The 23450-nt window shown below is 34.7% G+C and overlaps 1 protein-coding gene across 3 annotated transcripts in view; it reads left to right on the top strand.

The window, feature by feature from the left end:
* Positions 1-23450, top strand: part of LOC150108703 (protein turtle homolog B-like) — a 213518-nt gene that overhangs the window by 184339 nt on the left and 5729 nt on the right. For 2 of the 3 annotated variants that reach the window (XM_090416171.1, XM_090416169.1), the window contains 4 exons: positions 3205-3330; positions 7242-7269; positions 12112-12254; positions 13066-13184. In XM_090416171.1, the coding sequence (XP_090272297.1) occupies positions 3205-3330; positions 7242-7269; positions 12112-12254; positions 13066-13184 (416 nt within the window). The remainder of the gene's footprint in view (positions 1-3204; positions 3331-7241; positions 7270-12111; positions 12255-13065; positions 13185-23450) is intronic. The other variant, XM_090416172.1, reaches the window with a different exon arrangement.

Here is a 23450-nt window from a genome sequence, read left to right as displayed (position 1 = left end):
ACTGCTTGTGAAAGGAAAACTTCGATTTTCCACAACAAAAAAAAAGAAAGAAATTTCTAGGTTTGAATGAGATAAGACTGACTTACCCTCTGGTTGAAAAGCTGCATATAAAGGTCACTCCCATCATGAACCTGATTTGAACACTGGTCTTTTCAGCCGACTGGCAAGCATCATAATCCTGGTTCACCGTATATTCATAAGGTCAACACAAGAACGTACATAAGGACATAATTAATATAATATAATTACTCTAAATCAAATATCAGCAAGAAAGATTTTAAATATATATTGTTTAGGAAAATAACTTCTAGAATTTAAGATGATGTATAGCCGGATGTAGATGCTCCAGCAAACTTCAGTCTGGAATAATGTTATCGTGGTTATGCATTTGAGATTTCCCTAGCCAGTTTACATAATAATAATAATCACGTAATAGGTGAATGCCACTAGACGCGGTGGCTGTTTATAAATTAAACGACCTGCAGCGCCATTTCCACTATCAGTGAATAATATGGATTACAATGCTTAGAGTTTGAAGAACAATATGATGATAGAAACACAAGCCATTGCGTGTGAAGATTATCTCTGTGTACATAACATGACCTCCGCTACGGTTCATGTTACATTGGAATGAGACGTAGTCCGAAAAGAAAGTTTTAGGAAACAGATGCCAAAGATTATGGTAAAGATGAGGAACAGGAAGAGATGTGTCATACTTCGGCCTTTTAAATATGTGAACAAAAAAGTGTCATTTGGAGTGAAACAAATGCATTGTTGTTTCTTATAAAGTTTCCTTTATGTACAATATGAAATCTAGTGTTGCGTCATAGCTGATAACATGTCTGGAAATTTGTCTTAATCCATGTCATGCCTATTCTGAAAAAAATATATATCTTGACTAAAATGATAATCATAGAAGGAGCTCTGTCATACATTGGTTGCATTTGGATTTTTTTACATTGATCTGTAAAAATCATTTGAAACCTAAATACTCCCACTAACACCCATTTCAAAATGGACTTTACTCCACAGACTATTAACAAAAATTAAATTATATCTACTCTCTCCAGCTATTTTACCTCTGCTGTCAGGTTTCTCCACTCTTCATTTGTGGTGATTTAGAATTGTGATTCTGACTCTACAAAAATTCCATAGTGTATCCACAGCTTCCAAACAATACCTACAAAGCACAATGATCGACAAAATCCATTTATATACTGGAATTCAACACTGATATTCAGCATGTTTTGGACTTTTACGGTGATTGTTTCCTCTGTTGCATAATTTATCATCCGTGGAATAAGCTAGTCAAATTTAAATACTGGTGTGTCATCATTTCACTTCATCACTACTGATGAAGAAAACAGTCTACCTACTTCATTCTGTTTAAATATAGAAAATCTAGAACTTATGGGATTAGGTTACCTTAGAGTTAGTTATGATTCTGAGCATTTATCAGGAGATACATCGACCTTAACCCCTGAAGATATAAAAGTATTAAACTTTTATTAAACATTAAGACCAAAACTGTGGTCGAAATGGTGAAGATTATCTATAATTTTGAATTTTAATTCATAATTATTTTCAATCGACTACTATTAAAATATTTAGGATAATCCCCGCAATGTACTAATTACTGTAATCTTTTTAAACTTCGTTCTTAAACGTCGGAGTATCAGAGATGAAGCAAGTTTTCTTTAGATGGAAAGACATCTTTATCTGGGCCTTTTCTGACATACAAGGTATCTTGTAATTCACGAATGTTGTTAAGATAACTTGAATAAATTCATTCATGAATAATCGACAAATTCAATCGTTTTAAAAGTAATTCAAACTATTAAATATGAAATTTTTAATTTTGAGCATTAATACGAAATAGTCGAATTTTTTCGTAGCAGATTTTGGTGAGAAAAATAAATAAGTAAATAAAATATTTACTTATTACACATGCACACACAAAAATGTATTAATAACAAATTCTTTACACATAAAATTTCTGCTTTACTTAGTTACAATATTTATTAAGGAAATATAAACATACAGCATAAATCGTTGTTTGCTAACTTGTGGCTAGGGGGAGGGGTTTAAATGAAAAAAAAAAAAAATTACCTGTAGTATTACGTAAGTTGGCAATCGCTCACATAAATCATTAGCGTCACTCCATGATGCTATTACTGCAAGATAGCTTACATTTACAGGCAGGCCTTTGCATAAGTTTAATGAAGTTTAACTTCGTCTGAGAGGAAAAAAGATAGCCAACCTGTATCTCTAAAAATCTCTATAATCATAACAAAATCGAGTTGTCTAGAGACCCAAAACTGCAGTCTCCGTCTAAAATCGGGTAACTTACCCTTGCATGAAAGAGGTCTTATAATAATTCTTCAGTCGCAAACGAAATTTAAACTCAGATGTTTTTTCAAGCACAAATGACTGTTGAATCAGATGGGTACAGAATGATGTCACTTCCATTATTATTAAACGTGCTTCTACAAATCATTCTATACTATTCTATACTGTACATTTTAAAATTTTATAACTAGTAGTAATACGTAACAACGTAAATATTTCCTTCCCTTTTGATACTGTAAGATCTTAATTTATTTTTTATCAGCAGCTTGCTTAAATATATACGATAAGCAATGAAACTCTTGCTTCATCGGATAATAACGAGATTTGGTTTGACTTCGCTAGTTTGGAATAATTAAGCAAACTAATGGGAAAATTTATAAAACATCAAAAGTTAAAAAAAAGTAAGGGTTTCGGAAAGAAAACATAAAACAGGCAATTGTAAAATACACATAAATATACATATAAAGGAAGAAAAAATAATATAAATATCTAAATGACGTTGAAAAAAAAAATCAACTTTGAAAAATAAATTAAAAACATTTTGTTTATCACTTGTGGTACTGAAAATACAGGACGTTATATGAACTATAAAAACTAATAAATTACTGCATACCGTTCTCTCCATATATCTGTTTGAAAAACAGGTCAATAAATAACTCGCGTGTGAGTTTATAATCTTTTTATTATTACCTGATTTGTATCATTTTCGAGTGAAAATACGAAATAAAATCTCCATGAGAAAATAGGATTTTGATTCTTTTCAAAACATAACAACAAAACGTAATGTAATTTGTTAACTTCATATTTTAGCAGTCGATTTAATTAAGAAGAGTGATAAAATACGTTTCTTTACAGAAGGTTTTTCATCTGAATCGGTTAACATAATGCTGGGAGTTATGATTGGAATTGTTGCTGCCCTTGTTTTCATAGCTGGAATTGCTGTGTTTGTCATACGAATGAGAGCAGAAGATAATCAGCCAGGTAGGTGATGTGACTGACTAGAATATTAAGTATGTTTTTCTGTGTGTTTTATTTAAATGACGAGTCTAATAAGTTATATGCACTATATACACTGTACCAACAAAAACGTTATGAGAAAGCAATAACATAAAATGCATTTTATGTTATTGCTTTATGTTATTTTTGTTAAGTTGTTAGTCATCTCATTCACAGAGACATTTGAATAAACTAAATTAGACATATCAGTTAGAAAACCCTATTCTTGTTGTTGTTGTTCTTCTTCTTCTTCTTTTTGAGGATATCGAAATGTTCGATATGGATTTTTGAACCTCCATGTTCTGATTTGCCGGCCTGGTTGGCCGAGTAATCAGCATATCCGCTCTCCGAGCAAGAGGCTGTGGGTTCGAATTCCGCGTAGACAGGGCGGCGCTACCATTTAGGCAAACTATGGAACCGCCTAGGGCGCAAGCAATGAAGGGGCGCAAAACTTCAAACTATGCTTTATTCATATTTTACTAAAATATCAAAATTAAATAGTGATATATGATTTAGGTATCGATTCTTTTTACTTATCCCTCACACATCACACTATTTTATTATTTAACTCTTGGTTCTTTTTTGTTCCTTACCTAAATAATTTGAACTTACTGCTATTTAAAATTCAGTTAATATAAATATTTTAAAACGTTAACATTTTAAAATATTAAATTTCGGTATTTTATAACTTTTTTTTTTGTAAATGAATTATAACAGAGAATTTTCAAATTAATTAAAAAAGAAAATAAAAAGCCCTATTAATTTAACCTCAAAGAAAAATTTATTTTGTTTAATGTCAATTAGAAACATTTTAATTTATGAAATAAGAGGCGCACTTGTAAACTTTGTCTAGGGTGCAAAATAACCTGGCACCGATAGTGCGCGTAGGCATGGATGTTTGTGATTGTATTCCACCTTTATACATTCATTTACCAAAGTATAGATACACTCTCCCAAGATGAATTGGGTCACCATGGAAGTAGTAGACCCCCAAACCTCCAATGGGAGAGGCCTTCACCCTGCAGTGGGTAGAAAATAGGCTACTCGTCATCATCATGTTGAGACTCACATAGGCAGAAGAGATGAACAAAACAAAATACATCTTCTATTCTGCGACATTCTCTTTAGTACCCGATACTTCCTATACCTGTCTGAGTCTATATTAGTAAATATATGTGATGGCTCTGTACTATTGCTTGAAATGTTTATGTAAATTCTTTATAAGAACGAAATATCAGTTCAAGTATTACTCTTAAGAGCCTGTGTATCTCAGTAGAAGTGGCGTTTGCATTCTACAGCGCTTGACCGCACGAAGAAAGGATTTGGTGGTTCAAATCTAGTCGCCGACTAGAGGAAATTTTTCTAAGCCTTTTTTCGGCCGGTTCCCGAGTTAGTCGATCTCTGGCACGGGCTAGCGGGTTTTTCATCCCGTAAACTCAAGAAAATCAACCGTAGAACCCACACTATTTTCAGACATTAAAAATATTGTGTTAGGGTTAGAGACCACGAGATGGCGGCACTAGCTTGCCGTCTTCTTCACTGCGTACCGATGAATCAGTGATACCCTTGGGCCAGCTATCTCTCTGATTGGCTACCAGTGGAGATTGAACTGCCCACTCAGTCTCCAAAAGTTAGATAGGGTAAACGGCCCCGCCTACTCCCTATACGGGAACAACATAGGCGTTAGTTGATTTTTTTTTAGTATTGCTCTTTAATATATATATATTTTTTTTTTCTCACAGATATATTTTGTATTTCAGTGTGGCCAAACTACACCATCACTAATGCTCATTATGTCGTAGACCATAATGAAAATTTTTATCACTTTTACTGGTTAGTTGATGATAATGAACTGAACAAGATCAGATTAAAGTCCTCTTTTTGATGGTCTTAGCAACAATAAAATATAATGTTCTTTGTATATTTAAGGTGATTGAGATCTCCTCTGTGAGGAGCTTAACTGAATTCTCTCATTTGGAAAACATCAAGAATTTTAAGGATGTATTATAGGTGAACCACTATACCGCCCATACTCAGTCGCCAGTGCCTCGTTTGTACTTTTAGAATGGATGGATCACGAGAAGGTGAGGTTGGCATTTGAGTTGGAGAGGCTATATGTTGCGCTTCACCACCCTTTCCATCCGAAAGACTGTGTTTTAGTACCATTAAATCTGACTAGGTTTTCCTTGCCCAACTATTTCTTGGAATGTTTAAAACTCTTCAAAGCTTGGCGAATGCGAAAGAAAAAGAAGAAGAATGGAGTGCGCCCACATCAGCAGAACTTTAGTCGCTTTGAGACCAATGACATAAAGTCATTTATATATAAGGAAGAGGGTAGATGAAAGAACCATTCCATTAAAAACTCCAGCATGGGATGGTTATATAATGTACTCTTTGGTAACAGTCTTTTTTTAATTCTAAGGTAATAATACAATATAATATAATTCCAGAGAGTTATGTATCTCAAATTTGCATTGTTTTACTAGGATTATTAAACAAGTAGAGTGGTATTTAAATAAAATTATTTTTATCCATTTTGACTATAAAATGAATCGTCTCTAAGCACTTTATTTTTTCAAAATATTTAGATGCAATTTATTACTGACTAATCCATATGTGACTAATCACAATACTTCATACTATAATCTGCAATTGATTTTGCTCTATGTCAGTGTCGCTCATGCAACGGTAATTATCAACAGTCGACCATTCGTAGCCTAGTATGTTGTTACCGTTGGGGAGTGTCGATATCAAGGATTCTATAAACAGATAAGTGTTAAAATATTGTTTTGCTCTAGAGAAGCAACTGTGCCTGTCTGAGTACAGGTACAGAACAGTTTTGATTTTTATGCAAATATTTTACGCTATTACAGGTACTCATTAAATGTAGCAATGATATCTAAAATGGAAATGAAAGACATATACCAATTATTATTTGAAATAAATTTTCAAATCATATAAAAAAAAAAAAAGTATTTCCAAAACATTCATTTGTACATGATTAAGAAAACGTGCAAGAATAGCAATGGCCAGTTCAGCTGAACAATTCCCACGAGATTTGCCGCAACATGTAATTCTATTTCTTCTTTAGGAGTTAATATGTTCGGATAGCGTCATTATAGTTTACAATGTTTTATACAAATCCAGTTTAAATGCTTGGTCATTTATTGTGCTGAGATTTTCGAAAACAAATTTAAATACAATGATGATGATAATCATCGTCATAATCCTCATAATCATGATCACAGAATTTATTCCAAGTTTTGTTTGAAAATCTGCAAAACTGTTTCAGAGCTATTTGAAGTATTAATTGTTTCTTGATGATTAATTTCTTTGATTACCAAGGAATATCGCTTCAGTCAAGAATTCAATCCTTCAGTAAAAACTATCAGCAAAAATATAGCATTACGGAGGTATTTAATGAATGATGTCCGCTGAAGTTGACTGTAGCACAGAAAAGAGAATTGGTCACTTCACTCCAACACATGCTATGTTGTCGGTACAACAGTATGTGGCTAAGAACAACATAGCTGTGGTCCCCCAAACGTGGCTCCTTAACGTCCTTTTTGTTCTCTAAATTGACATTGACACTCAGATGTGGGAAATTTGAGAATAGTTCAGCGATCCAGCTGGAATAACAGGCAATGCTAAACGCGATGTAAATGAAAGAATATTAGCCCTTCTATTCCTCCTGAGAATGTACACAAAGTTCAAAGCTTCTTTTGCTACAAGAAATACTCTGAAGAGAACCACAACGATCTATATTATCTTGAGTAGTCTATTTCATTTATAAAAATAACATTTCAGAGGTTTACAATATTTAATTAGAATGGCAGTGAACATGATAATTTTTACACTTCATGAGCCAATAATAAAAAACAAGGTATCTTTTTTAGGTTCTACAGAAGAAGCGGCCAGAGAAAAGTAAGTATATCTAGCTTTTGATTCATTATAATTAATTTCTGTGTTTTTGAAGCAGATCAAACCACAAAGGAATGACTAATTTTATGTAACAAACAAAAAAATTAATATTATGATAGAAGGATTGATCTAATACCAGTACACCAGCCTTTCATCGTAAATACCTTTATGCTGTATCTCTTCCTTGCATGACTCACAATATGACCAAACAAGAAATAGAGTAAATGTCAGTCTACGTCAGGTTAGATCATTATTTATTCTATCATCTCTGGCTTACTCACAGAGACCTTTAGCAACATTGCTTTGAGAGAAATACTCAGCACTCTAATGCGTCGCGTATTATTCGCTATTTCGACTCAAAAAAAAAAAAAAAAAAACAAGCAACCAGAGAAAAATCTAAGTAATAAATACTGTTCTGATTAAGCTCGCGTGTTTGTGCTCTCTTTCCTAATAGGCTACGCTGATTTAAAGTGTAAGAGCGCATGCGTGCTTGTGTGCAATTTCCATTTGCTTCACGAAATTCTCAATGTTACTAATTAGTATCAATTGTGAAATGGCCTCGTATGCATTTACTCCGGCACCCTTCATCCCATGTATTACAGGCGGACTCCATAAAGTTGACGGCAGACTTACTAAAGCTGTAGCCTTTCTTGCATCACAATTTATGTCATGCCGTTGTCAAGGCAATGCGGGGTCATTATCTGAGTAAACAGTGCCGTGAGAAATAACGCGAGTCTACCTACTGAATACGTTAGCTCAGTGGTTCTTAACCTTTTTTGTACCTAGGAGTCAACTAAACGTATTCTGAAAAAACTTCATAGCACACTAGGGATTTACCGTATTATTCAAATAATATACCTTAGGTGAGAAAAGTGTTCGAATATGAAACTGTAATTTTACCTTTCTTCCCAACTAAGCAAACTTTAATTTTAAATATTAAATTTAATCGTGATTCTTTCCTTAATATTTTATTGCGATCTTACAAAAATCATCACATGAAATATTATGATTAGAAAGCTTAATAAAATCACATGGAATATTTCTGATTTTAATAAAAATCAGAATAAAGAAGCAGAAGTTTGTGAGAAAATTCTGCTTCATTAAATATTCGATCAATATTCCAAGTCGCAGATTAAATTAAATTAATTAAATTAAAAATTAACACTCAAAATTTCTTCAGGAGCCTTCGTACTTTAGTAGGTATCGACGATGTCCTTTGATTAGATAGACGTCTTCTAATCTTTTCTAGGATGCGAAAAATCTTTATTAGGCCTTTTCAGCTGAATGTGAGTTAGCAGGTCTCATGTGGTAGCGGAAGGGTTCGTTCCCTTCGAAAACTTGATTTTTCATTTCGTAAAACAGCAAACCAGCTAGAAGAAACACTCAGTTAGAAGAGGTATCAGACAACGCAAGTAAGATTAACCGTCCTATATAAGCAGCAAACAAGTTTCTAATAAAACAAGTTGCTTGAATATAATGGAACATTAAAGAGAATATGGAAATTTTCTTCAGATATGGATAAATAAGCTGTTTGCTGATAATTTTCAAGGAAGAATCTTCTCCACATCTTTACAAAAAAGTCACGAATTTTTTCTGTTTTTGCTTTTAATAGAAAAGTGTTAAGTGAAATAAAAGTAACTGAACTTTGCAATTTGCCATCAAAAATATTCTACATTGCCAGTGTATGTTGCTCAAAGGGGTGTTCCTCATATGTTAGTCCTAAACACAATATATTGGTTTTTGGACAAGAGAAATCTTCCTTTAGTGAAAAAAGCATTTACATAGCTTACATTCTTAGTTTGTATACTTTACGTGAATTCCATTGCCATGTTGCCAACGTAGCGCACATTTTTAAAACTATGGATGGGCTAGGGATTAGGTAACCCAAAAATTCTGCTTTAAAGAAGAAATATGGAATTTTTTCAAGCCACTTCAAGTATGGTGGTAGTCTTACAGCGGGTGATGAAACTTGTCTAAATACATTCACAAAATATCCATACCTATAGCGAGATTCGAACCCAAGACCTATTACTTGAAAAGTGGAAACGCAGTGTACTTGACTAACCAGGCTGGCATGCCACTGTCCTTTGTAGGACATCCTTTACTCTCTTAATAGGAAAGACCTGAGCTTAAATCCCATTTGGAATAAGGGAACATTTTTAAAATACGTTTATAAACATGAGAGTAAAAAAAGGTTTATTATTTTAATAAATGCTATTATGGTATACAAGCACACGCGAGGGCGTGCGGCTCATAAATATAGTTACCTCGGCCTATTTAATCAAATCTAACCACTGATGAGGAGTTGCGTAGCAGATAATTTTAACTGCACGTACAGTGCACTTTAAATGTTAACATTGCTGTATGAATTGATGAAGCCAATCTTCAGTTAAATGGTTACGCTATTTGTTAGCGTCATGTAGTCATCTGACCACAGAAGAATAATTTTGATAACAAAGGAGTGCTTGGGTTGAAATAATATGGAGATCACACGTCCCATTTTATCGAAATTCCTTTCTGTAAAATTTAGCACACGAGGAATCTAATACACGCTTTTAAGTTTTCCCACGAAAATCACTTACGAGTGGAAAATCTGTAATCCTTCTGTGAAAAATAATTAACATTACATAGCACTGACTTTAGAAACTCAGAGCCTCATATAAGGCTTTTGGATTTATATAAGTGGTTCACAGTAATGTTTGCTTATTTTGTCAGGCCAGTGTCTTTGATGACCAGTTTGTTTCACTTAGGAAATAAGGGCGTTAATGCAATTAAAGTTATGGAAAAATCCACATACTATGTCCAAAAACTGCATACAATAGATATTTCCCCATTGCAGTTGAATAGTTTATCATACTAAACAATAAACGATAATCTTGTTTTCATTCATGTTTCATTGTAATAGAAGCAAACACAGGTTTGCTCGATAAGTGTGGCCATCTTGTTACATACTAAGAGCAGTTGGCTTCACCACAAGCTTTACGTATTCCATAATGTAGAGCATTCTTCCATGACCTTTACATATATTATATAGCATCATGAAAGAATCATTTGCCGGACCAGTTTTTAGTGGCATCTATTCTGCAGGACGCTACGTCTCTGACTTTCTCTTTCAATCGTTTTCCGACCGTAGGTGACTTTGTAGCATTGCCCACAAATTATTCCTGGCAAGAATTTTACAGGGTAGTTCACCATTGCTTTCCCCAACCTCCCAATTTTATCCGGGCTCAGGACCGGCATATGGCTGGGAAGTATTCATAACTGCAATCCATGTGTGTGTTCACGGGACGCTATACTATAGTGTATACTATATACTCTATACTGTACTATACTATAGTGCTGGACGCTATACTATAGTGTATATTGAAATAAATCCAATAGAAATTATAATTCTGATATTTCTCATGCACATAAACATATAGAACTAACCCAATACCAGAAGTTTTCTCGCATGCAAGTAAAAAAATGGCGTATGGTTATATTTTTTCAATGCTTTTGATATGAAATGAATATGAAATAAATATATTTTGATAAGAAATATGAAATAATACACCATTTTGCAGATCGAGTCTCAGGCTCCGGAGGCTCACTTTTCCAACGTAAGTCTCTAGAGCTGAGTTAGTATATATACTACCTAGGAAATGTCCTGTCCGTATGTAATTATCTAAGGCAACTTGTAGTGAAGTTAGCTGCTCTTGTTATGTGAATAGCCAGTAGTGAAAACACATAGAGCACTGGGAAGATAATTTACTCGCGGTAGGGAAAATCTGTATAAAAAGCGGAATATAATTTCTAATGAATTATGCAAACCTAATTGCTTGTTCAGTTCGCGAAGGGGGAAAAAAGAATATGCCTAACGATTAGAGCCTCTTTCCTTTTTTTTATCTAGGTCAGTTAACTCAATCTTAACTGAAATTGCTTAAAAATGTTTCTTTCACGGGATTCGAACCTGGATTTATGGAATCTTGCCATATCGCGCCAACTATTTTTTTTTTTTCATTTTTCGATTTCCATATGAAAGGTTAGTTTAATCATGATAATTTTTGACACTACAGGGAATTTAAAGTACCGAACATAGCTATACGCTAGATCTGATCTTCGTACGAAATTGATAATAACGAAACAGCGCGCCACACACATACACCAGCTCTTTCTGGGCACATGTAATTACTTCGAGAAAAGTTTAGCATACCCATTAAATCAATATTTAATAGCCACCGTACTTAATGACACCAACCGAGGAAAGAGGTTCAAGAAATGGATCCAGATATGATTAATGAGACTTGTAACTAACCTCTGACAAGCTTTCAAGTACATCTACATTAACTTGCAGTAAGGTAAGGGTGCTCATTGTTCATTCGCCTGTTTGTCATTCCCTTAGAATTGCAATTTTAAGTAAGCATCCCATTACATGTCCAAAACGACATGAAAATTCAGATTACAAATTTATAGAGAAACATGACATACTACGTCATTCACGTCTTTCTGAACGTCGTAAACCTTTTAATGGTGTTAGTTATGCTAACATTCATCGATATGTAAGGTAATTTAGCTTCTCAGTATAAAAAAGAAAAATAGAACCTCTTGTATGTGGAGATCCTGTAGAAAATATAAATTTTTGTAAGAGGTTTATCTCGGGGTCATCATATGGTGACTAGTACAAAAACATCATTGTAATTGTTACCACTGTAACTATCTGAAAATACACCAAAGTGAAAATTGAATTTAAAACATTTTGTATATTTTAGAACCCAAAAAATAAATCACTTAAAAAAATAATGTTTGAATATGAATAGAATATTCGTGAATACAAAACGTAACCCAAAATAATTTATTTTTGTGTAGAGAGGAAATCCTACAAAAGAAGGATCTCGTCGAACATGGAGATTTCGATGGTAAAGACCCTGATGTAATTCCGTCCCAGAATATTTACTGCTGTAAGACGGAACAAGGGGTTATTATGCCAAACATGGTCTATCCTAGAAATGGTAAGTAATCAAAAACAATTATATATTAAAAAAATAAAATAAAAGGGTAATTCGCCATTCAAATATTCTCTTGTAAAAATGAAACTCCATTGTTAAAATGTTTATCCATTTCAGAAATGAGATTATTACTATTTATGCGTGATTCTTAAACGGATGTTGAGGAGAACACCATAATCAAGATGCGAGCATGCGCTACATATCAAATTCATATTATGTACATTATAGAAATAATATTAGAACTCCGGTTTTTGCGACAACCAAGCATAACTGAAATAATGAGACTCGGTTTCAAAGACTCAAAGAATTAATTCCCTTTAATTCAATTACACAAAAAACGGTTTTTTTTCTTTGCACATTACGAGAGATTATGTTTGTGCAATAAGAAATATGTCTGATATGAAACTTTTTAAAAAATCCCTTTATTACACTGGGATATTAAAGTCGTTAAAGTTATTTTCTTTCTCTGCGTGCAATTATGTAACATTAATCTGTAAACACAGATGTTTCACACAGTAATAGAGAAAGTTTTATTAGTTAACCAGCAACACAGCTAAATTGCAACTGAAGGTTATAGCACGTAGTTCTTAAGATTATTGAAAGAGCTCTTAGCAACAGCTACCAATATAACCTGCAATTGGCACCTTACTGATTTCAATGCGAATGAATAAACATTCACAACATTTCCAGCGCAGTTACTTTAGACTATATTTTTGTACGTCAGAAAATTACCATATAGATTTTTGCTGCAGACAAAGAAAGGAAGAAATTGTTTTGGTCATTAGAGTAACAGAAAAAAACATTTCGATTTCAGTGGAGTACCTGAGCGAACAGGAAGAGATCCAGTTCTCAGCGGATAGAGATTCGACAATGCATAAAAGAAATCCTCTTTACGATCCAAACTTTACAGGAAGTCTAGAAAGAGCAATAAAGGTAAGTGGAAATCAATAACAGTCGACATCTAATGTCCGTGAAATAGTTTTAATGGCGTCCGAATAGTGAATTATTCATTTTTTTATTTAAAGTTTCATAATTTTCAACTTGTATAGTAGCACTGTTTTAACAATCGGCTGACTTATTTTTTAATTTACTTTATTTTAGCTTTTTCTAATTTTACATTACGTGATCCTATTTTAAGTGTTCTAATCAGCGCAGTCATAGGATATTTTTCATGTTAAGGAAGTTGCACGCTGACATGCGTGTATAGAAGGTTAGTGCTTGATATCAATCTTCTGCATATATTAATTGGTTGCCATGGCACCATAGTTATATACTGTGTATATTATATTCAAAACATGCAAAAAAAAAAAAAATCTTTGTTTCCTTTCAGAAGATTCTAATAAAATTTTGTTAGGCAATATTCCATTTCACACTATATGTTTCGGCCCTTCTTTTAAGTTTAAAAAAAGGAGGACAATATTGCTCTCTTGTTCTCATAGAGGGAGCTAGTAATGTTCTTGTTTTTATCAAAGTATGACATAAGAATATGGCATTGTTAATGAATTACGAACTACCCAGCAAAACTTGTGTTCTTCAAAACGAAACTAATTTCACGTTTCTCGCTTTTATTAATTATAGAGAGAAAGAAAGAACCAGTGTGCTATTATGCTGTGTCATTTGTTGAAAGTAAGGAAGGAGTTTGATTGTTTTTTAAAAACTAATTGCATGAATAGGCAGTAAGGTACTTATCCAATTATCAATAATTACTCTGTTCTGTATTAGGCTCATTTGATTGAACGTAAAAGAGTACTACTAATTCTACTAATAGTAAAAACAATAAATCATTCTTAACTATTTCTTCATCAGGAAATAGTTAAGGCATCACTCTTAATTTGTACATTATCATTCTTCATGTTTGGAAAAATGTTTGCTGACTTCGTCATTAATCTAGTTAGGAAAGTTATCTTTTACATTCTATTTAATCTTAAGAATAAAAAAGAAAGTTAATAAAATACAAATCTAATGGCTAAGAAACATACTGAGTAATGCTTATGTCTTTTATTCACCTACTGCGGTCTTCTGTTACAAAAGTAGCTTCAAAGTTTTGTTAACTTTACTGAGCTAGTTTCGAGAACGCCATGTAGACGGTCGCCTATTGTAAACCGGTATTCGTTATTTTTTAAGTAATAAATAGCAAACCTCTATCCAAAGATATGTGTAGCAAATGTAAAACTTAAATCATATGCTCTGTAAAATTCGCGCAAAATAAAAGCGTACGTTATATAGGTTAAAACAGAAAAGCATACCAACAATGGATAGATGGCGCGGAGTGATTTCGGTAATATGTATTACAAAGAAGGTCCGTTAGTACCATAACCACCGGCCAGTGGAGCAGGTATACAGCGAAAACTAGTTCATATCAAAATATGTAGTCTGAATTTGCGTGTGCCGTCTCTGAAGATGCTCACCATTTTGTAATGCACTATTTCCTGATAGCGAAGGAACACAGCAGAGTTTTGTACTACCCACGAGTATTACAAAATATCTGCAGCCGATAAAGAAACGTGTTTCTTCCCTAGTTGTTCAGTATTTTAAAATATAATTTTTGTTATTATTTCTACTAAATTGATTATATAAAGTTAACTCTTTTGGTAATATTAGTGGATGGATTATATGTGCAAATATGAATAGTGAAACAGAATGTTGATTAGCAATGCTGCCTAGTTTAGGAAAGTGCATCCTAACAGATACGGAACAATTCAAAATCATAATTTTAAAAAAATTATAATTTGAAAAATATAATAATCAAGTATTTTAAAATCGTAATCAAACAAGTAAGAATTAGATTCATGGTGAGCATCTTCAGGGATTGAATCCTAGGTACACTAATCTCTTAGAATTCTTCAGAACGAAGTTATTTTGTGCATCTCTCTCTCTCTCTCTCTCTTTCACACACACACACACACACACACACACACACACACACACACACACACACACACACACACACACACACACACACACACACACACACACACACACACACACACACAAAAAGCTTTATTCATGACAAATTAAAAATTTTGTAATTTTTTGTTTTTTCAAAAATTGGAAAAAATTAACATAATAGTACTGTGGATAGGCTACGGATTAGATCACCAGGAAACTTTGCTCTAGAGACCAAATAGCGATTTTTTTTCAAGCCACTCCAGGCCTCTCATAAACAGGATGATGGTCTTACACCATACATTGAAATTCTACAGGAAATATACGCAATTTTCATTTAATAATATTCATAAATATCAGTAGTAATAAACTGAATAATAAACTATTAGCAACAATTTTAATAAAATTTCAGTTTATAAGATTTGATTATATCAGTATTAATACCGAGTCTTAAGGTCTATGCGATTACATTTAATCGCATAGACCTTAGAAGAAAATATTTAGTGGATGGAGTTTTTCTTATTTTATTTTTGAATATCAGTACTTTCATGGCTACAGACTTGTTCATTTCTTGGCATAAATCTGGGATCTGAGATATTGTGAATACTAAGGCAACAAAATCAATATATTTTACTCTTCTACTTTAAGTGTTTTGCAGCGTAAGGATCTTAGTTTCGGAAGATGGTTGTTAGAAGGTTAAGCATGTGGAATAGTGTCCAAGAACTCACAACGTATCCTACTTTTTTCTGTATTCATGCTCGAAATAGTCCCTATGGAATGCTGTAATCTGTTAAGCTGGTAATGCGGAGGAAATTATGCTGTTGCCTTTATGATGATCTGCATCTTGATTTGTCTTTTACGTTACATTATTTTTGAAAATTTGGCTCCTAGATTATTACAGCGGAGTAATGACTCACACACAGTTTTGAATATGCGTTTGCACAACCTGTAGCAAAATTTTCAATTTGGTAAACTTGATTTCAGGATACGGAACTTCATTAAATGTAATTAATATGAATTATTCACTTCATGTTTATAATGAGTAAAATTCGGACTTGTGATGAGTGGTAAAGCTGGTGAAAGTCTTGATCATTACGCAGAATGAATGCTCGCTTATACGTATACTTTTAGAACACATTCATACGCATTTCACTGATGTAACTCTAGTGATGTTATTTATTTCTGAAAAACTTGACACAAACTTGCTTTACAAGATTCTTGAAACTACAAAAACATTATAATTTGCCTTCAAACACTAATGTTGTACTTATTCTTTCACTTCGGGCACATTTAAAAAAATGGATACCACACACAGCGGAAACTTTGCTAATCAAGTCCTAAGCGTCGTCTGCTTCTGTCACGACTGCAGCGCCTCCTCGCCAAAGTACACAGTTTTAAAGAGAATTCGCAAGTCTTTGTGACAAAAATCTTTACAGCTCCCTTTGGGGGAAGCACATCCGTCACAGGAGTGTCGATGTTGCATCTAAAAAAAAAAAACTCAGGCGAGTAATTGACTCTAAAATACAAGAAATGAGGTGAGAGCTTTATGGTGCGATGCAGCTCCCACACACAAAAAAAAACTATATAATTATCATTAACTAAACATCAAGAAAATATATAATCATTATTAAGAAACAAGCCAATAGCATTAATTAATTATATCAGTTTTTAATCTGGAAAGGGCATCAGCGTTACCGTGACGACTACCCTTTCTATATGTAACAGTCAGATTATAACGTTGTAGGGCTAAAGCCCATCGGGACAACTTGGCACCATGAGGGGCACTTTTAGTTAGATAGGTCAGAGGGTTATGATCTGAAATTACCTGTATTTCAGCACCAAATACCCATGTGTCAAACTTTTTCAATGCCTCCAAGACGCAAAAAGCTTCCCTTTCAATGGTTGACCATTTCATTTGACAGGAATTTAGTTTCTTACTGAAGAAAGCAATGGGCAATTCTTTTCCTTGTTCGTTGTTTTGAGCTAAACATGCGCCAATTGCTGTTGCTGATGCATCCGTATACAACTGGAACGGCTTGTCGAGATCTGGAGTATGCAAAGAAGGCATTTTTATAAGCTCTTCCTTGAGTTTCGTAAAAGCTTCATCAGCATCAGTAGTCCAAGGAATGTTGTTTGGGACACTTTTCTTAGTCAGATTTGTCAGTGGTAATACAATTTGGGAGAATTGTGGTATGTAGTCACGGTAGTAGCTAGCCAGTCCAAGTAGACTTCTTACTTCCTTCTTTGTTGCTGGTGTCGCTAAACCTTTTATAACCTCGACCTTCTCTGGGTCTGGAGAATGTTGACCGGATCCAATCAAATGACCTAGGAACTTCACTTGATTTTTCCCGAATTCGCATTTTTCTAGGTTTACTGTTAAACCCACCTCTCTTAATGTTTTGAAGACTTCATCTATGTGGGTGAGATGTTCAGACCATGTTTTAGAAAATATAGCCAAATCGTCGATATAAGATCGGCAGTATGCCTTATGAGGAGCTAGTGCTTTATCTAATGATTTCTGGAATGTGCTTCCAGCGTTCTTCATTCCAAACGGTAAGACATTCCATTGATAGTGACCAGAATGCGTCACGAATGCGGTGAAGGGCTTTGCTTCCTTTTCCATAGGGATTTGCCAATATCCCTTGGTGAGGTCAACTACAGTGATAAATCTTGCTTGTCCTACCTCAAATAATAAATCTCTAGCTATTTTCATTGGATAAGCATCTGGAATAGTAAAACTATTCAGCAATCTAAAGTCAATGCATAGTCTGACACTTCCATTTTTCTTAGCCACACAAACAACGGGATGAGCCCATTCACTGACACTTGGCTCAATGAGACCCATATCTAACAGTTCTTTGACTTGTCGATCTACTTCCTTTTGTAGAGTGATTGGCACCCTATAGGGTTTGAGTCTCTTAGGGGAACAGTTCTCTGTAACTTTGATGGAGTGTCCATCAACTTTGGCATGACCAGGTTTGGAACTAAAAACATCTGCATATTTCCGGAGGATGTCAAAAAGTTCTTGTTTTTGTTCTTCCGTCAAGAGAGCTTCCATATCCTCAAGGTGTTTCCTAATATCTTCAACTGATTTATTCATCTTGTCAGCAGGTGCATAGTGGAGTGTTCCGAAATCTTCATCTAGTTCGAAAACTAGACCGACATGATTAATTCTTTGAATATATGGTCGAAGCTTATTTATGTGGAGCTCCCTGATACTTCCATCCTTCATCTCAACCTTCGCAGAATGTGGTCTAGTAAGTTGGACGACTGTAGCAGGTCCTGTCCAAGTATTTAGAAGCTTATGAGAGGATGAAGGTAACAATACTAAAACCTTTTCACCAACCATGAAGGATTTTTCTTTGGAACGAAGATTATATCTGGAGGAGTATTGTTCTTGAGACCCTTTGGCATTCTCGGATGCAATTTCATGAGCTTTTCTTAGATTTTCAAGAAGCTCTTGTAAATAATTTTCAACCGAGCGAGAGGCAGCAGTTGGGATGACTCGTCCACCAGTCCAAATTTCTTTTAACAAAGATAAGGGGCCTGGAGGTAATCTTCCATATACCAACTGGAAAGGTGATAACCCAGTAGTGCTATGTGGTACTTCTCGGTATGCGAATAGAAGATAGGGAAGATGTAAATCCCAGTTTCTTCCATGTTCCTGTATATTCTTATTCATCATCTCTTTTAAAGTTCTGTTCCAACGTTCAACAGCGCCCATACTCTCAGGATGTCCTGGAGTGGAAAAACGTGGAGCTATGCCTAGCAGATCTTCAAAAGCTTGAGTGAGTTTAGATGTGAAATTCGTACCTTGGTCGGTACAGACCATTTTAGGAAATCCAGTCTGAGTAAATATCCTCATTAGAACGTTACATGTAGTTTTAGCACTTATTTCCTTGACAGGTATGGCTTCGGCCCATCTAGTGCATAAATCAACAGCACATATTATGAATCGATGTCCTCTTCCCGATGGGGGTTCTAACGGTCCGATACAATCCACGCTCCATACCTCAAACGGAGCTTCTGGTCTGACGATAGGTCGTATGGGGATTCTATCTCTATATGTAGCAGTCCTTCTCATTTGACATTCCTTGCAGCTTTCGCAATATTTTTTCACGTCTTGTTTAATGGTAGGCCAAAAGAATGAGTACTTGATTCGCTGACGGGTTTTCTTTTCGCCGAGATGGCCAGCAAGAGGGATTTCATGTGCCATCTTTAAGACATTCTCTCGTTTCACACGCGGTAGCACTACTTGTCTAATATTCTCGCCACAAATATGTTCATTATGAAGCAGAACCCCATTGTCAAACGCATAGGAATTTTTCTGTCTTTTTGCCCATTCAAAACACCTTCGAAGCGTCTCATCATCCTTTTGAAGTTTGCCGAATTCGAATTTTGTTTTTTCTGGTATACACTCATTTTCTTCACCTGGTGGGGACTCTATCGTACTTACTGCCAATGCTGTACTGGTTATTTTCGAAGGCATGTCTTCATCTTCATCATCTTCTGACCGTTTATCGCTTAAATCTTTTGATTTCAGAACCGGTGTCTCCCAATGATGACTACTCTCATGTAGCTCGACGCTTTCGACCAGCATTTCATAGGCAGAGGAGCTCAGTAGCAGATCGGTAACCAGTTTTCTTGAGACAGCACATGTGACTGGAACATTACCATGTAAATTATCATCAATTTTCATTTCAAAAATCCTTAAGGGTGTTATTTCATTTTCTCCGAAAGCAGAAGATATTTCTATCTTACTTTCTCCATCATGGGGCGTATCTGCCACTAAATCTTCGCGCACTACCGGTATTTGCGCTCCCGTATCTATTATTCCATTTAAAACCCTACTTCCACATTTGATTTTGACCACCTTCAAATCATCTACATTTCGATCAATGTCCACTGATTTGGATACTGGAATGGAAATTTTGGCAGTCAACACACCTGATTTATCGTCATTCCCAGTGGTAGACGTTTGAACTAGGTTACTGTGTGCTGTAGTAGGAGTACCTTTTGATTGACTATTTATCATACAAAACTTGGCAATATGACCTTCCCTTCTACAAGTAAAACAAGTTGGTTTGTAGTGAGGCTTGTATGAATCATCATTTCGCCACGGCTGGTACCATCTCGGTGGACTTTGAGAGGGAGATAACTTATTTTTGAATGTTCGCTCAGCAGGTGGAGTATAAGGTCTAAACTTTTCAGTAACCTTGTCCTTCGGAATAGCTCCGATGGGCTTCCTGGATGTACTACGAACACTGTCGTATTCGTCCAATCTGTCAGCTAACTTAGTTGGAGAAACGAATTTTGTCCAGTCGTCTAAGAGATGTTCTCTCACTTCATGTGGTACTTTCTTCTTCAGTTGATCCGTAATAATTAGATCTTTTAACCCTTCAAAATCCTTGATATCAAGGCCACCAATCCACTCTTCGAAATAATTAGTTATTTCATAACAGAAATCCCTCCAAGATTTTTCAGCAACCTTTTGGTGCATCACAAACTTTTTTCTGAAACTTTCAGGATTCAGTCTAAATCTCTTTAGTAGAATTGTTTTAATATATTCATAATCTTCGCAATTTTCTTCTGACTCTCTACCAATTAATTGGACAATCTCAAATGGTAACAAAGTCAAGAGACATGATATCCAGTCTTTAACATCTATTTTTGTTCTCTTAGCTTGTCTTTCAAACAGGGATAGGTATATCACAATGTCATCCTCTTGTAATCTAAACCTAGGCATTAGCTTAATTAGTTCAAGACAATATGGTTTATTGGCACTGGATACTGGAGTTGAGGTTGGTTGAACACGCGCTTCAATTTCCAGTTTCTTCAACTCGAACTCCATTTGTTCTCTTTTCTGTTGGGCCCCCAATTCATCTTTCCGGCATTGGGCTTCTAGTTCTTCCTTCCGCCGTTGAGCTTCTAATTCTTTCTTCATCAGTTCTTCCTCGAGTCTGGTACTAATAATCGTCTCCAACATCCCTTTAACAAATTCTTCTTCATAAAATTTACTTCCCGTAATAATCATTTTAAGATCTATCACTTTCATTTCAACAGTTGGCTTCTCTCCCAATTCTTCAGCCAATTTACGTAAATCTTCCTTTCTACCTTTGGTTAAATAAGTCATGGTGCTAAACAATAACTCTCTTTACTGATAAAAAAAAAAATCACCCTAAAAAAAAGAATCAATTGCACTTTTTTTTTTCTTTTTTTTTTTTTTAAAAGCCCAAAAAGAGATGTATACATTTGGCGATTATGGGACTCATAATTAAATTCAACATATCATTTGTAAACATAGATAAATCTTACAATATTATCAGATAAAAACTTCAACTACACAATTTACTACACTTTCAAATACACAAATATATATATATATATATATATATATATATATGTGGATATATAAAAACAAAACAAAAAAATAGTTCCGATTTTACACCTCTACTATATAATAACTGAAATCTCGAAACAGAACTATCAAAACAGTATGCAAAAATTAACTATGATAACACTGTCGTGTTCTTTCTCTGGCGAGAAATCACAAGTTCTGACTGTTCCAAGATGGAACTAACATGCAAAACAGGACAAATCGGTAACTGCAGAACAAAATAAATTTAAAATGAAAAAAAAAAAACAACTATTCTGAACTATCTGGGACGAAAATATAGCTTGAACACTGGCGTGTTTTTCATTTATCCAAACTGTTGTACTACTGTTCCAGGATGGAACAAAATTTGAATACTGACGTATTCTTTCTCTGGCGAGAAATCAAAACTACTACTGTTCCAGGATGGAACAAACTACGAACACTATTTTTTTTTTTTTTTTTTTGTATTAAAACAGACTTTCGCCCAAATAATCAAAATAGAACTCTAAAACATGGGAGCATGCATTTACATAACGAATTGCTCTCACCTTGTAGGTCCTATCGACTGCGCCAGTAAAATTCGGACTTGTGATGAGTGGTAAAGCTGGTGAAAGTCTTGATCATTACGCAGAATGAATGCTCGCTTATACGTATACTTTTAGAACACATTCATACGCATTTCACTGATGTAACTCTAGTGATGTTATTTATTTCTGAAAAACTTGACACAAACTTGCTTTACAAGATTCTTGAAACTACAAAAACATTATAATTTGCCTTCAAACACTAATGTTGTACTTATTCTTTCACTTCGGGCACATTTAAAAAAATGGATACCACACACAGCGGAAACTTTGCTAATCAAGTCCTAAGCGTCGTCTGCTTCTGTCACGACTGCAGCGCCTCCTCGCCAAAGTACACAGTTTTAAAGAGAATTCGCAAGTCTTTGTGACAAAAATCTTTACATAATGGTTCTGGGATTACTTCATTGCCTACTTACTTTCTTATAACGTACATTGGAATGGGTATTTATACATTCTGAAGTTGTTTTAGTGATGTATTATACGTTGCATAGAGATGTAATTCTAAACGTTTTAAGCAAAATCAGTGGAGCATTGAGAGAAATGCAAGTCCTTTTGAAATCTTATTGCTATTAGGTTAAAATCGTTCTGCGCATTTTCACTGCTATTTTTAAATTTCTATGAACGGAAACACTATCACCGTGCTGGAGTAACGAGCCTTTGATGGAAAGACTTTATGCCGTTGATGTTTATTTTCCGTTTCAGGGTTTACTGAATAAGCTGAAAAGGAGCAGTCTGTCATCAGCTGATGCATTTATTTATTTCGAATGGGGTTCCCCGCTTATATCCCCCATCCCTTAGGATGGGTTGAGCCTTATCCTATCCGATTGTCTCATCGTCTCCTTTCTTGTGGACATTTCTCAAAGCAGTTTTATTACCGTTCTTGTATACCTAGTTTACACAACCATTACAGGAATTGTTCACGGTATCGAAGGGTTTCCTGAGATACAGTAGAGATCAATATTGCATATTTCTATCCAGAAATGACTATTTTTACAGTAATATCTTCTGTTAGATATCATATTACATTTTCATTTTTATGTGCCTTATCCTATCCGATAATTCTATGGCCTTATTTGTCATTTTCATGTCTTTCCATCAGTTTCTTTAGTACTGGCAGATTTCCTGCGTAACTCAATCGGTTTCGACGATGCCCTTTGGATTTTAATCTGAAGGTAAGTTAACCGATTTCACACGGAGGTGCAAGTTCTCCGCAAAAACAGGCAAATTGGCCAAAACAATACACTCAAGATACAAACATAGGGCCTACGGAAATGAGGATTAATCGACTTATTCCGTCAGTCCATTCGAAAACCTGCATAGTATCGTGCGGATGTAAGTGTAAAACGGGAAGGA

The sequence above is a fragment of the Typopeltis vanoorti genome, chromosome 3 (genome assembly GCF_054136105.1).
Source record: "Typopeltis vanoorti isolate ZY-2024b chromosome 3, IOZ_Tvanoo_1.0, whole genome shotgun sequence".
Classification (NCBI taxonomy): Eukaryota; Metazoa; Arthropoda; class Arachnida; order Uropygi; family Thelyphonidae; genus Typopeltis; species Typopeltis vanoorti.
This window is presented reverse-complemented; position numbering and strand designations above follow the sequence as displayed.